Source organism: Pyrgilauda ruficollis, unplaced genomic scaffold, assembly GCF_017590135.1.
Source record: "Pyrgilauda ruficollis isolate IOZ18807 unplaced genomic scaffold, ASM1759013v1 scaffold41, whole genome shotgun sequence".
Lineage (NCBI taxonomy): Eukaryota > Metazoa > Chordata > Aves > Passeriformes > Passeridae > Pyrgilauda > Pyrgilauda ruficollis.
Window position 1 is genome coordinate 4,625,185 of NW_024525601.1, and position 16,821 is coordinate 4,642,005.

General features: G+C 40.1%; 1 protein-coding gene across 1 annotated transcript in view; it reads right to left on the minus strand.

Annotated features, from left to right (window-relative positions):
• Positions 1-16,193, minus strand: part of ARHGAP28 (Rho GTPase activating protein 28) — a 74,469-nt gene extending 58,276 nt beyond the window's left edge. Inside the window, exon 1 of the mRNA XM_041477703.1 lies at positions 15,938-16,193. Coding sequence (XP_041333637.1) covers positions 15,938-16,068 — 131 coding nt within the window. The 5' untranslated portion in view covers positions 16,069-16,193. The remainder of the gene's footprint in view (positions 1-15,937) is intronic.
• Between the last annotated feature and the right edge of the window lie 628 nt (positions 16,194-16,821).

The following is a 16,821-nucleotide window of genomic DNA, read 5'->3' on the forward strand; positions in this document are numbered from 1 at the left end:
CAGAGGCCAGTTTTTACATGGATGTTTTTGAAACTAAGCACTGCCTGACTGGAAGCTGTCCTAGCTGGAGCCACTTTGCAGCAGGGAGGACGTGGGCTCCAGCCGAGGTGGGACACGTGCCTCTTTCCCTGCAGTGCTGGCACTGCTGACTCTCAAGACAGAGCAGTCTGGGCTCAAGTCTGAGCCTCAGAGCTTGGATTAGGGCACGCCAGCTGGCTGCCAGGCAGGTTAGGGGTATTTCTGCACAGGCTGCAAGTCATCACTTTGTTGGAGCTTTGCATGTGTGTGGGTTGTGCAGTTAAGACTGAAGAGGAAATTTCTGTGATCATTTTAGCATTCAGGCAACTGGAAAAGGAGCTGATGGAGGCGCCAGACCTTTGCTTTCATGACTGCATTAATCTTCTCTTGGCCGTGGAGAGAAATTTTAGATGAACTTAACATGTGTTCTCAGAGCTTTCATTCTCAAAGTTATTTATGCTGTGGATCCTGAACTGATGAATGATAATGCCAGTGAATTGGCCAATATAAATTAAACTTCACTGCATAAAAATTTTAGTGACAATTCCTGCTGCTGTGTTGTGATGTAAGAAGCTGATAGTTGACTACCATGACCTGGAACTTTTGAGAAACATAGATTTTCCTATCACAAAAGTTGGTGGTTCAGACTGGAGGAAGCAGTAATGCCCCTTTATTTTACATCTACATATCATCCAAGAAAAATCTTTTCTTAGGTGTAGTTATGGAGTTCTTGTGGTCCAGGGAAAGGAGTTTCAGATTAATATAATTATAAGAGTTAAGACATAATGTTATTGCTACTGTTGGAAAAGTTCCTAATTAGCAAATGAGCTATATTAACTTCCATGTGAAAGTTCTGTCCATGGCAAATGTGACATAATTCAAAGTAATTCTGTCATGAAAGAAGTAAAAGCCTAGTTAAGTTACTTTTTATTAGCTATGCGCTAAGAGCAAGTCCCTAAATGGTTATAAAAGCTCACAGTGTAAGTGGCAGTTTGTTTTGTCATCACAATTTGGTTGTGATTCTGAGCCCCAATAGACTGGGAAATAATGAAAGTAGCTTGGGGATAGCTGACTACCAGACAGAAACTATGAGTTTGATGGGAATTTTACAATAACTTTTGATCAAGCAAGGAACAAACCAAAACTAAGCCATTTTGCTTTTGTGAACTGCCTAGTCCTCTGGAGCTGTCCTCCAGAAGATGATCCCATAGATGCAGTTGTCACAACTGCAGGAGGTGCACCAGTCTATGGGTGGGTTTTTCTTTGGTTCTCCTACACTTTCTGTCCATAGATTTACCGTAAATATGCAGTTCCGAAAACTGACAGGGAGAGTTTTCTGACTTCACTGTAACATTTTGAGGCAATGATATGAACTGAGGAAATGGTCACGAGGACCCCACAGCACGCCCTGGCACAGCCCACAGTCAAGCTTAGAAGTCATCTGAATTTGTCCTTCATGAGCAACTGGACGATGCAATTAATTGCCCCAGGTGTCCATCTGTGAAAAAAGTACAACCCAACAATTTTGTATAGAACATTTCTATATGAAACAGAATATGACTAACAATGTGCAAATCAAGTTCAGCAAACCTTGCAGGAAACACAGGGCAAGTGCTAGTCAGAGTAAGTTTACGATAAAGTTTGTGTCCAATGAAAATTAGACAACCACAGCAACTCAGAGGAGCCACAGAGCTGCTCTCATTATTTATCTTGTCAATGGGATTAAACCAGCCCATCCATCAAAAAATGTTCAAAGTACTTAGAAATACAGCGAATCATAAAATTTTCTATGGTACAGACAATACATGTGTCTAAGTCAAGGCTTTCCACTCAAGATATTATCTGATTGCCTTTTTCATGCAAAACAAATTAATTTCATTTTTGTTAGGCAAACATTGGATAGTAGCATGAGGTCAATCACAGCTAACCAAGAAGCTGCGCTCTTATCGTAATTTCCAGGGAAGCAGGACTTTCCTATTTACATATTGTATAGGATAGCAGTCAAAACTCAAATACAGTGTAGTAAATCATTTGACTGTTGGCATTTCAAGGGTTGCACCAAAGAAATGTACACAATCAGTCAAAAAAATTCTGCTATCACATCTGCTATGAATATGAATTTTCAAATGCTTTCTTTGTGAAAATGCCCAGTAACGTGTTTCAGTTACTTGTTTAGACTTCTGAACAACAATTTATACAATCCCTATTCAATATTCTAGTCACAAACATTCTTTGCCACATAATCCAATCACATAACTTTTCAACAGCTTTAATTTCAACAAGTGCATGATTAAATCAGTAATTTAAGTAAACCACCACATCAAAACAAACCCCTGAACTCAAGAACAAGCCTCAGCTGAAGAATTTTGATGATCTTTCATCTACTTTCATCATGGTTTTAGTCTATCCTTCACTTTACTACTTAGTAATGGAAAAGTGCATCTACTCAGAAAGATCTCTTCCAATGCTGTCAAATATTACCCATTTTCAAAGAAAGACTAGCCAAGATTTTGTCAACAACAAGGCAAATGCAAAAAAATCCCTCAGCCACCGAGCAAGAGGCACTTGTGGGATAGCCATTCAAGTAGATCTTAGGTATGTTTTCTTTTTTACTTTTGCACTTATTATTAAGCAATTGCCACTTTACCCTTAATTTCTGAGTTCTCTTCTAAGTTCCTTTAGACTCTATTAATGATTGGAATTTTTTTTTGCTTAAGGTTCATATGTGTGCTTTATTATTTTCTTTTATCTTTATGCAATGATACATTCTGGATATACAGATAGGATGACATAAATCTCCACCAATCTTCTCATTTTAGGCACCTAAAAATTATATATCTATATATTTCTATTCATTTTAATTGATGTCTATAATCAGAATCAATTAAATGATTCATTTTTAGAAGATACAACATCACCTGCAAAAACCAAAATACCTTCCCTATTCTTAAAATCCACAGGACTCATTCCAAACCAGAAGACTAACTCAGCGAAAGTCAAAAGTAGTACCAAAAGCACACAGAATATCACAGTTACAGGAAAAAAATCCCACAATTAATACTTACAGAATTTCTTAAAATCTAGCTATGTCTTTCAAGCTGCTGGCCAGAGGACAGCTGTGCATGAGGCAGAGACACAAACAGTACATCCTTTGTTACCTGTTCAGAAGACTATTTGAAGTCCACCAAAAAGTAAACTTCTCTTACAAAATGACAAAATAAGAAGGAAAAACACATACATGATTTTGCATCAGCTCTTTTGCTTTCTGCACAGCAATTCCCATGAAGATTGCAACGTAGAAATTTTTTTTCTGTTAGTATTGCTCACTTTGAGTTTTTATAGCTGCTTGGAGAACTGCATCATTGTATTTGATTTCAGCTAATCAAGCATACAAATGAACAGGAATGCAGACACACAGCACTGTAAAAAACACAGAAGGAAGTTTTTTCAAACAAAATCCCTTTATTAGGCAGTGGTTGCAGTGATGCAATCAGAATAGGAAGGAAAGTCTGTGTTGCTTCATTGTTTTGTTTGGATTTTGGGGTCCAGTGCTAACTTGTGATAATATTTCCATTTGTAAGTATATTTCTCTGAGTGCAATCCAAAAAAGTGACTGTGATGAATCTAAAAGGAAAAATATCCCATTGAACTTGCTAAGTTTTTCCATCATGAGTGACCATTACAGAATTGTCCCACTCAATTATCTTTCCTGTGTAGCTCAGTAGTTTTGGCTAAACTCAGTAGTTTCATTGTTTTTCATCGAAGTCTAATAAATGCACAGAGTGGATGCAATAGAAATGCAATTACAGAGAAATTCAATAAGTGATTCATCCCTGTGTGGAATTTAGGAGTTTCTAAATAAGAGAATGGAGTGAATAGGATAAATGACAAAAAAAAAAAAAAAAAAGAACTGCAACATGTATTGAAGATACAGAGTCAGTCTCAGAATGCTGACACAATCCATCTAGAACTTTAGAGGCAAGCCCAAAGCCTGCTGTCACCAGGAGGAGTTCTAGGTCTGACTTTCAGTGTGGTGAGATGTCAATTACATTTGTAATCCAAAGATTCAACTCTGTCGAGCCTCCACAGTTCAACAGTTAAAACAAACATGCACTCTTCTCCAGGGTGACTTATCTGATCAGCCCACCACAGCACCTAACTCTAAACAGGATTTTGCAGGAGTCATGAACAGAGCACTGTGTTGTCTCTCTGGCTTTAGATATCAAGGTTTAAGCGCAAGAAAGGGCAGAAATGTCAGCTCAAGCAAAGAGGAATTTTCCTTATGTCTCCCAAACATAAAATGCACAACAGCAGTCTTGCAAAGTGAGCGAACTCTTTTCATCAAATATGAAATTGATATCGAAGATTAAGAGGTTTCCTTCCCTTCTGTAAGAATATGTCACTCCTCTCACTGTATGTAAGGATTCATTGTTTATCCCCGAGATCTACTCATGGCTTTAAAGTGATCTTCAGGAGACAGTAAGTTTGGTCTACTATAACCACATCATAGGGCATTACTCATTTTATAGGTACGTAGAAATGATGGAAAACTGGTATTAAGTTTTTAACTAAATACAGATAATAGAAAAGTACAGAAAAATAAATACTGTGCTTATTATCTTCAGCTACACCAGCTGCTTAAGTATACTGATGTCAGTGAGTGTTTTAAGACCCTGTGAAGATGGCCGAAGCCATAAATATGTGTTTTCTCTAAAGATACCAGAAAAACTCTCCCCACTGTCTAGGATTTACCTGTTATTTTCTGGTATATGGTGCAAACTGATGTACTTAATTTCAAAGATTAATCCCATAAGTTTAAATTTATTCAAAGTCTTCAAAAATTGCCTATCACATGTTATCATTTTGTCCAGTGAATTAAAGGTATATAGCTATTTGTGGGCTTTAGGGTTGCTCTGCAGGTGTGTATCATGTCAAAATATCGGTCATTCTTATTGTTGCAAAGCCTGAGGTTCCCTTGGTCTGTATGAAATATAAAATCTATCCCAGTGATGGAAACTTGTCACCAATAGTCTCAAAGGAGGTAACCTAATCTAGCCATCCACTCCACTGATATAATTAGGAATGCACTTTGTCAGCCTTTGAGGGTTTAACTACAGCTGGCTGGGTTCAAGGCAGTCTCAGAAACCAATCTGTTCTTAGTAACACCATCTCCTTCACAAAATTACAGACATACTTTCAGCAGATATACCCAGCTGACTGCTGAATGATGTTTTTCCACCCACTTTTGCAGGGGTCAATGTCTTTTTCAGCATAACTGAAGCACTGGATCAACGTCATGAAATGGTTCAGAAACCAAAGGCTGAATTGACAGCTCGAGAATAAAGGTTATAAACCTTTTTACAGTGTTTGAATGTGGCTCAATGCAGTTTCTGAACACCATCATATTTCTGATCCAGCTGATGAAGTTTAATTAGAAAGGAGATTCTAATGGATATTCAGATGCTGACTGGCCTCAGTATTGTTTAAGAAATAAAAGGTTTTCAAGCTCTATTCTTCCAGAAAATCAGAACTCTACTCTTCAGATGGATTACCTAAGCTAAAGGGGAAGAAATCTAGCCTAATAAAAATGTAAAATCTTCTTTAAATTTATTCGTCAGAACCAGCACTGGATCCCTGCTGTACCCTTGATTGTTCTGCTGGAGTCTACAGGGATTCAGATGATGAATACTTTCATATTGTTGTCAATAAGCTTTTCTGAGTATCACAAGCAGCACTCCTTTTTCATATGCTTTTCCTTTGTAGGAATCTGATTTGCACAAAAGAACAAGTTATTCTGCTATGGTTCAAGTAAGTTGGATAAAGCTTCCCTTCCAGGCTGCAAAGTATTTGAGAAAAATGCAGTGTAACATTATACCTGTTTATGTACCTCAACCTGAAAATACCCAACCTAACCTATTAATCAGCAGAGTGGCCTGTTCAGAAAAACACATACCCTTTTTTTTTTATTTTTTTTTTTCCCCTTATCAGTCCTGAAGCATTAGTTTAAACACTTTGAATTCCAGCCTTCAAGTTTCCTACAGCTGTGTCAGTGGGATGGACACGGGCTTCCCAGGGCCAGAAGCCAGCAGCTGAGGTAGTGCATCACCATGGTTTTTTGGCTTGGCCAGAAACTCTGTGCTAACGTGGCCCTACAGCTCCTGGACACAGGCACAGGGAGCCCAGATTTGCTTACAGCCACCCCATGAAAGTATGTTCTGAATTCCTGTGTGCAGTCATTATGTGGCAATCTTGATACCCACTAAAGCCACGGATTTATTATCTTGCTGTTAAACCATATGATGTCAGACTGAATCTCTTTGGTTTTGTATTTTCTTTTCATTGCTTTATTTGGTTCTTTTTTGCCTGTAATGGAGATTTTCAGCAGAATATAGACATCACAGCTGGGTCTAAGTACTAATAGTACACAAATTCCAGTGTCCTGTGTCTGAGAGCAAAAAAAATACTGTGAAATAAAAAAGCAGTACACGTCCTTCTTATTTCAGAAATTGTTTCATGTAAGGAGGAGAAAGTTACTTCTGAAAATTACAACTCAGCTGTATATTTTAGAATTCTTGAGAGCACTAAGAGTTAATTATAGACATCCTTCTTATCGACATGAATATCATATGCCATGTTTGAATCTGGAAAGAGAAAATGAGCCTCCAAGGACATCCTATGACAGTAAACTCCATGTACAAATGCGTGATTACTTAAAAGTAGTGATTTATTGTTGCATGACATGTAAGGCAATTAACTGCAGATTTGCTTGTGTTCAGCATAGACTGGAGCAAGCTGTTTTGGCTTGCATGATCTTACTGCATTGCTGAGTGTGGCACAGTTAACTTCAGGCCAGGGTTAGCTAAATCTTGTAGAACAAATGTAGTAGTTAAAAAAAGGCATAAGAGATGGAGTCCATTACGGATGAAATGCATTTTGACCACACAAAATAGCTGTAGAATCAACGTCTCTCCCAAAAATATGTGGTGTACTTCCTAAACACAGGACATGGAGACCCTGTATAATGAAGATAGCTCTTCAAAAATTGACATAAGTTCTCTTGTTTGTTTATTTTTAATTGCTACGCTTTCTCAGAGGCAACAGATGGTTTGAACAAATATGCTTGAAGAAAATTCCAGTTAATATTTGACTTGTAGGACAAGAAATTCTAATGTTTGCCATATACTCTGTGGATTGTCAATGACATATGGGTAACCATAAACTTCATGCTCCATCCATGGGCTTGCACACATTCTACACACACAGGTAAATGAGAATAAATGAATATTTCTAGAAAATTCAAATTACCAGTAATGTTAAATTCACATGGGTTACTTGCTTTTGCTAATAGAAAGAAAGAAGGAGGGAAGAAAGCAAGCAAACAAGGCAGCATCAAAGAATTGCAGCAGATCACAGGGTCTTATAGTGAAATGCATCCTCTGAGTGAAGATGTAAGAAAAACCTCATATGAGGCAGGCAGTATTGTTTCAGCAGGTGACAAAAGATTCCCACGTACGTAAAAGACCTCCTTCCTTTGCTTGGAAGGTTGTCCTGGCTTCCTTCTCCCCACCCTCTCTCCAAAAGTGAGCACTTGCAATTTAAAATCCTGCCACAGCTTGAGTACCAATTCTTCCCTTCCCTTCATCAGGATAAACTCTCTGCTTCCATTCACCTCCTTGCACATGCATGACATGGGTACCATCTGGCCCAAAATGGCCAAGGACAGCTGAGCCTGAAAAACATTTTCACAGAATGCCCTAGGCCCTTGTGCTCAGTGTTTCACCTGTATTTACAGCAAAGATTTTATAAGCATCTCTGATACATCCAGACAAATATTTAGAACGCAAGTTTTCAAAATATTTGAGTAATGGAGGGAAGTACGGCAAAAAGACGACACTGTTATGTTTTAATTATCTAATACTTCATACAGATTCCCTATTCTGCAAGAATACCGTTAAAGAAGTCAGCCTGACTTGAGACAGGAGATAGAGTAATTAAATCATGCCCTGTAAGTAAAATAATTGACAAAAATATATGAGTTCTAATGACTTATTCCATTTTTATTAAATTCAGAGTAAAACCTCTATTACTACACCTAAGTGTCTTTTAATTCAGTCCATATGTACAAACAAGACTCATATCCCACTTGCTGTTCCAGTGCCTGATTTATTATTGATGTTTTATTAAATTAGAATTAAAAAAAGGACTAATTCATATTGGCTTGAATGCTACAACTATCCAGTTCTTACTCTTATACCAAGGTTAACCTTAAAAAGGATCTGTCATTCTCACTTCTAAATTCCCTCTTGACCACTAGGTATGATAATCACTGGGCCAGAAAACAAGATAGGATGACATTTTATTCTGAGTTTTCATTAGACAGAGAAAGAGAAACTGATGTTGAGGAGGCTCTCCACTGCCATACCTATATTTTGCATTGATTAACTCAAATCTGGCTATCTGCGGACTCTGCGGGGATATAGTTAGGAAAGAATCTACTATTCCATTAATCAAATTCAGGCCTTTATACATTTATTATGCCTTTCCCAAATCTGACCATTTGAAAGCTAGGGGATTTTTTATTAACTCTAGTAGAATATGAAGACTTACAGCTCTAGAACTTCTTTCATCTCTGGCAGCAAATTGTGAGAGTGACCTGATGGCTGATGTCCTGAGGTTTCACGCACAGGTGTTTAAAACACAGTTCCCTGGCTTGCCTCTTGCTTTACTTGTCTTTCATCTGGTAAATGATGTCAACAAAACTGGACTTCTACATCTGATACTTGCTCTCCATATATACTCGTTCTCCCTCTCTGTCGCTATAGGACACGAGATAACACGACACAGACACGCTGTTGCTCCCAAGGCAGGAAAAAGGGAAGTTTATTTTTGATTCTAGCATTTATAGATTTTTAAAGGTGACAGAGGATTGGAGGGTGAAAGTGTCATTTCTCCAGAGACACTGGACAAACCAACAGTCCATCAAATTTCTCCTCCTCCATAAAAGAATGCAAAACAATAAGTTGTTTACAAAAAGTGTGTGAGAAAGTTTGATACAAGAATACAAACCTCAGAAAGCTTAGAAAATCTTAAAAAATCAAAGCAACACCTCTCTGGTAGGGCTCTTCTACCTTCCACAAAAAGACATATGGTCATTATCTTGCTCATTATCTGCTCAGAGGATCTTCTGCACCAAGAGATTTTTAAAAAGGCCCACCTTCTGCCTAAGCATCCAACATAAGTCCATCCTAAACTGGATGATTTTACCCATCTGAAAATCCCACAGACCTACAGTAGCTGAGTATTACACAGCATCCGAAATAAGACAACTGTATTTAAACGAACAAGCTGATAAAAGGCTCCCTGTTCCAGTGTTTATTCCACTTTCAGAGACTCTGACAATGTCTGGGAAGTTGAGATATGGCAGAGGAAAAAATGAATTACAGAAACGAGGGATCCCTCACAGATCATCAATCTTTTCCTTGCATTAATTACAAGGGATGCCAACTCAAGCACTTCTGCTGATCTTTGCTGAAATAGCCCTTCAGGGTGATAGAGCACTTTTTCAAACAACCTGTCTTTTAAACCATTTCATGTTTTGATTTCAAAAATCACTACTTAAATGCCATTCCAAACCCCATGTGTTTGGTGGGACTTGAGGCCCAGCTGTAAATTTCCCCACCACAAAACAATATTTATGAGTGATTTCTTTTCTGACTCAAGGTCCTTTTATTTACACACAAGGATGTGAATCAGGTAATACACCTAGGAATGTGGTCCTTCTTGTGTCCTCCTTTGCTCCCCTCTTCTTCCCACCCCTTTGTATTGTTTTTTGTCTCCCTGTTCTGAGTCCCTAGCACTCAGACAGGACTTGGAAAACCAGGGTGGTATGAGTTGATTTTCACTGAGAGAGAAAGTAGGAGGTAGGAAAAGGGGGGCCAAAATGCTAGGTAGGATGCTTTGCTTCAGTCACCACTTTGGGATGGGACTCTGGGTTCTATTCCCTGGGTACCTCTCCTGTGCTCTTTGAATGCACCCACCATGGTGGTACCTGAAGGCTGCACAGAGCATGGTCCTGCCCCTCTGGCAGATGTGCTGCCAGCTGGGCTGGCTCTGCTGTGCTGCCTGGCCAGCTGGAGCTAAGCATCGCAGTGGGCCAAATGGCTACTCTAGTGTGGTTAGCTGAAATCCAGGATGTTAGCTTGACTGTTTGCTGTGGATACCCCACACTATTTCAGGATGTGATTCTATATTTGTACAGCACTAACCAGATGCTTTTCAGATCCTGCTCTAGCTAAGTACTTTTACTAGTACTACATAGTCGTGTCTTGCAGTTGCCATCTCTCCACATTTTCCACTCATTTACACTGAATTATTAGGATCTCCTGTGCAAAAGTGACACTAAGATTGTGGATTCCTGTCAGTTTGTTATGCCAGTGATGTCAGGCTGCCAGATGCAATCTGAACATGTGTAGGGCATGCAGGGCTCTCAGGTCCTACTCTTTTTTTTTGCAGGCAGCTCCAACACTCATGTAATCAGAGATAAGTGACTTAGTTAAAAATGAATGGGGCAGCTGGCTAAATGCTCAACCCAACAAAATGATCAAAGGGACAGTGCCAGATGTTTTTCATTAGCTCTACATATGGAGGTACCAGGGAGAGCAGCAGGAGCACCAAACTAAAAAGAAACCAGAGAAGCCAACTCTAGTTTCAACCATAACATGAGGAGTTGGCTATAAATACTACATTCCTCAGTGTAGCTCCCAGAGGACAAGGATATTTCTAAAACCTACAGGAAAAGCGTGTCTACTATTGTCTGACTTATTTATATGTATCCTCCTGGTAAATATTTTATTAAGAATTATCATTCTCAGCATCTACAAAAATATACTGCAAAATAGTATTTTAGAAAGCGTCTATAAGTTGTAACATAGGTTATTTTTTCCATAAAAATTATTTTCTGTGCAGCTGGTGCCAATGCTGCTTTTTCCTAGGCTACTGACTTGTGGGATTTTCTTTACCACATTTAGTCATTTTAAAATTTTAAATTCATAGCTTTGGAGTCCAAGTGATTTGGACTTGAGCAAAAGGCTCAAGTCATGTCAAGATTTACTGTGGAAAAGGAGCCAGATTTTTATTTTTGTCTTCTCAGTAAGTTTATGATAAGGTGAGATAAACATCCAAAATAGTTAAGGTTGTTTATCCTGCATCACCAGGAAGACATTCTTGACATCACTTGTATACAACTGAGCTGGGGAGCTGCTCAATCAGCACTGACAGAAATTCAACCCAGATCACCTGGCCCCGGGGCTTACAGACCTTACTTCAGTGTGATAAAATCTGCTTCTGTTGGGATAAAAACTGAGCTGTTCACATAGCTCCTCCTGTCACAAGACAGATTTTGGTGCATAAAGACTCCTTCTGTGATTGTATTCCTTCCAGGGAATTATTTCATGACACTTTACCTCACCTTGACATATATCTGTAGTATTTTGAGGCTTGCAAAGAGGAATCAATCCTACAAAACAATCTGTCATGTTTGTCCAGTTTAATGACTTGACTAGCAGCTCCAACTCTGCAAGCCTTAGACTTGGAGAGCAGGGATCCTGGAAGCTGCCAGCAGGTAACTCAGTCCACACAGTATTTTTCAACCAAGATATAAAATATTCCTGTTCTTCTTTGACTCTGGTTTAGTGAAGTCTGCCTGAAAGTCAATCCCTGACAGAAGGAGGAGGGATATATGCTGAATGCAAAGAGATTGGGAAGGCATTTCTCTGAAACAACTCGAATTACCAGACTTGCAGTTGGCTAGGGAAGATGGTAAGAAGGGCTCTTGGCTGGGTTGATCTATAGTGCTAACATCTCCTTTGTCCTTTACCTATGAAGCAAGCTCCTAGGTTTGGTAGTATATATGCTGCTCTTTTCATCATTATTGATTGAAAAGGTTACTCCATGTATAAAAAGCTTAATGTGCACTTTCAGTGCTCTTTACACCATTCTGCAGGAACAAACCCTATGAACATGCTTTTTCTTCCTCCTAATTCTTATTTCATGCACACATAAGTGACAGCCACTCATTACAGTGAAAATGTTGTGATTTGCAGTGGAGGATGAGTTCTTTGCTAGTAGATGTGCTGGTAGCAGAGGAACATACTAATTATCATACTGGAGTCAAGGAAAGCTAGAGCATGACTCACTTAGGAATGCTTTGTCTTCCCCTAATTGCATAATTACCTTAGAGAGCTCACTGGCCATTTGGCATAGAGGTCATGCCTGTTTCCTCTGAGCACAGGAATAACTCCTCCTAGCTACTCCTAACAGGATAAAAAGGGGATGTGAAAAAGACATATGGCCATGGCCCCACTTTTCCTCTGTATAACCCAGGCGCAGCATTTGTGCGCAACTACAAAGTCCTTCATTCTCTGAAATGAGGAAGCCAAAGTTGACCATCATGTAACATAAATCAGCACTTTCACCTTTGCACCGAGACAGGATCTGTATTGACAGGGACAGTGTGATATTCTGGCTTCTTTGGTGCTGGTACTTGTGACATCTATTTTCTAATAAACAGGATTAAAGAAGACTGATGGGGTTGCCACAAGAACAGGAATCATTCCCTCTATACTTGTATGCCATAGAGCTAGCCTGACTGCCAAGCAAACAAAACAGAGATCTCCCCAACACCTCATTCTCACAAGCAATAAGTAAAACAAAAAAGATACGAGTACTATATTCCTATAAATGCCTACAAAATGCACATAAAAGCAGATGGGAAGCTAAGGAAAGAGACCTTAATATCCCATGAGAAAACGGAAAATGAACTTGCTAGTTATATTTGCATTAAAGGAAGGTTTCTCTGAGGAATTCTCCTGGAACTCTAGGATACTCAACAGCGCAGTTTTCAGGGCTCACCCCAGCCCATGTATAGAACTGGTTAAATAAATCTGTAAGATGCAACAAACAGAGAAAGACAGAATTGAACTATATGAATAATTGAAGTCAAGATATTTAAGTCTTTAGTCCCTCTAATGAACTCTTGTTCTGGAGGATGGGTGGAATCTGTGGACCCTTTCTTAACCACTTTATTGATGTTATCCCGTGCTACATTTGGAAGCTAGAATTCTCCTTTGCAAACTGGTGATGGCATCACTATGCAGTTGAACTTTCATCCTACTCTCCTCTTCATTACTTCTATGAATTTTCCACCCTTCACTGCACACAGATCCATCCTCCATTCAAAGCAAAGTAAGCAAATTTTCTCCTTTTCTCCTTACAGCCCACCAGATACTATCTCCTAACTTATCCAGTGGTATATACCCACTGGGCTTAGAAATGGAAATACTTGCAGCTGCTACACTTCATGCCTACCCTGATACTGGCAGCATGTTTTAGAAAAGCACACAGGATGCCAGGCTGGCTGGTCCTGTAAGAGTTGGGCATGAATATAAATCCAAGTGGCCTGATGCATCTGTTAGTGCAACCTTTCGTGTACATGGGCTTCTCAGCTGTGTGTCTGGATTGTCAAGAGTGTTTAAGATTACTCATTTGTTTAGGGGCTCATTATGGTTACTTAAATCTTTACTTCTTTTTTTACCAGTGTCTTTTTAAATGGTGGGGAGTGGTACAGTTAATTGCTGGCTGAGGCTGTATTAGATTCCACTTTTTGTGAGAAAACTCTGATCAGAAGGTTTCCAAAGTGAAAATTTTTACAAGAGAAAACAGCTGGAAGACAACTCCAAGCCTGACTCCAGTGAGTGAAGCTATTCTAATATAAAGAGTGCATCACCCTAAAGCAAGCAAAGTGTTATGAGAAGAGGAAGGAAAATGAAGCATCTTGATTCCTAAGGTGAGAGAGAATTGGTCAGCAGTTTACCAAATTAAAGGCGAATATCCAAGACAGATTATATTCTCATGGATAAACATCTCAAACACAGACTGCTTTAGAGCTACATGTAACTTAAGCAGCTGACTTCAGGCTCTGGATCCCAACCGTTTTTGTCATCAAACAAGAAAAGGGTGACACCTCTGTTCTTTTCAGGCTTTTTTGAATCATTTTCCTGAAGAGTTAAGGAGTTAACATGCCATAGTGTGGGTAGCTGCCCTAGGGATCAAGGAACACCAGACAGAACCTATAATAAAAACTCTTGCATTAGGATGGTGGCAGAGGAAACTATACAGAAAATGCAGTCCAGGAATGAGTTCTTAGAAGATGAAGTAGGGATTAAGCCAGAGCCTATTTTACCATTTGTTAAAACACTCAGTGCTTTTGCCTTCATGGGTTCTGCATTCCAGAGGACTTCATGCTGGGTTAATAAAATCACTCTCTTGAACAGGCTTTGGAAACTCAGACAGCCACTGACTGCCCACATGGCAGAATTTGGCTATTGCTATTAGACAGCTGTGGGAAGCTGAGGACAACAAGGGGGAGACAACACCAAAATCTTATGGATATGTTGACATAGAGAGAGACACATGGCTTTGCCTCATGGCAGGAGCTTCCAAAATACGTTCCTCATAAAAATGTCAGGATCCGCTTTAGTTTTTTTTCTTTCAGGAACTGTAATTGGCACTTCTGCTTTTTGTAGGTGATATGCATGTGATTTATGTGTGATTGAAACCCTCAGACACTCTGAGCTTAAGTTTCAAGTGCATTTCAAAACAATTAGCACACCTACAAGAAAAACAGCAAAACACCACATTTCTGTTGCTCACAAACTTAAAGGGACATTGAGTTTAATGCTCTTCTTAAGGGAAGAGCACAGGAAAAAAACTACGTTTCCCTGTAACTCAATGCCAAACCACTGCTCTCTGTTTTGAGCAGCAAATGCCATTCTTACTGCGTCTAAAAGCCCAGACTGCAGTTTCTTTTCTCAACATGTAATTGTGTATTTTGGTACTGCTCTCAAACAGCAGTTTACCAGAACAAAGGAGTTATCTTTATGGGACAGCCAGGGAAACACACAAAGAACAGGAAGATGCAGCTAATATAAATAATGACATTGAAAACAAAATAGCTATTGGGCTATAAATAAACAATATGAAGTAAATATCATTATTTTTATTAAGAGAAGACACAGACTTAATTCATGGGGATAATGTCATCTGCTGTTTCCTTAGCCTTTAGTTCTTATTTTTTCAGTCAAGCCATAATGCAAGATTTGCTACTTTCTTCAACTTTTTACAGTATGAACTTTTATATCACTTCTTTTGGAGAAAGTTGCAAAACTCAGGTATGTATGTTTAGGAGAAAGATCAGATTTTCTAAAATAGTGAAACTGCTCAAACCGCTTGTTTTTGAACTGTGAAAATACATGCATTCTTACGAGGCAGGAAGGTAAACATACACACGACTGCATTAATTCAGACAATACTTAGTTTCCTGCAACACAAAGGAATTTTCGTATTTAGACTAAGTCTTTAGCGATGCAGTCCCCCGTTGTGTGTAGGGTGGGTGTGCAAAGCAAAGCAGCAACCTCAGTTTCACAGAGAGAAGCACCAGGGTTGCTTCTGACCCGCCGAGTGAACGGAGAAGGAATTAAATAATCCTCTAAACCAAAGCCAGAATCAACTTTCTGAGCGCCAAGCTCAGCCGGTCCCACCACCTCACTTTTTGGCAACACAGTCCTAAACTATCCGAGCAGAAGCCCGATTCACGTGCCTTTTTTCCTAGGGACTGTCTTGTTGAGTATCCTGGGCAGGAAACTGGTCTGATCTGTCCGCTTACAAGTTTTAAAATAGCCACTCGTGTTTCCCCCCTCCCAACCCCAACCCGCACCCCTGGGCTGAATCACTTCCCCGGCGGAGACCAGAAACGAGAGAGCGAAGTGCTCTCAAGTGGCCGAGCCCTCAGGCTGGCACAGAACACATCCGACCCGGGCAAAACACCGGGCCCGGGCCCCGCTCCCCGCCCCTCAGGCTTTACCTGCTGGTGGGCGAATGGCTGGGGGCGATATCCTGTACGAAGCTCTGCTCCATGCCCGGGATCCTGGCCGGGCTGTGGGGATGGTAGGCTGTCAGCACCACGCTGCCCGAGTCCTTCATCTCCATGGTCATCGGCACATGTCGGCCCCGCTGCTGGCGACAGAGGCGACCCGGCGGGAGGGCGAGTGACCCTGTCACAAGCGGCGGCCCATGGCCTGGCGGGGCGGCAGGCGCTGCCACCGCCGGCTGTCAGCAGAGCTGTGGCACCGCCACTCGGCTCCTCTCCCTGTCAGCGAAGCTGAATTAGCATAAATTCAAAAACACCGCCCACAAAGCAACTCACGGGCAAGTTACTACGTTCTGAGGAAACGAGAAACCTGAAATAATCCTGCAGTCTTGCACGGGACGCTTCCTGCCCGAACTAATAGTTCTCTCCTTTTTTTTTTTTTTAAATTGGTACTACTTCTCCCGTTCCTGAACTAGTCTTGTCTAAGTGAAACGATCTGGCGGAGAGCGCTACTCAAACACAACAAACACATGGTTAGGTGGAGCAGGGAGTCTTACAAGGGATGCAGAAACCGAGCGGGATCTGCTCCGTGGTTTCCTACACACCAGATCATTTGTATGGCAGGGAACTGCACTTGCTGTCTCCTGAAAACAGATTAAGCTTTCATCTTGCCTGATATGGCTGTGTGCATAATTAGAAAGGCACTGGAAAATGAGTGAATTATTTTTACTACAGTGTGTGTTTGTCTGGAGCAATCCTGTAAATAAATACACATCAAGATGCTTTACATTTTTTCATTATTTAACTTGATCTCTCTATGTTAATTAAGTGCTTTTCACTCAAAAGGAGACAATCAAGAAGAACAATCAGGGTCTAAT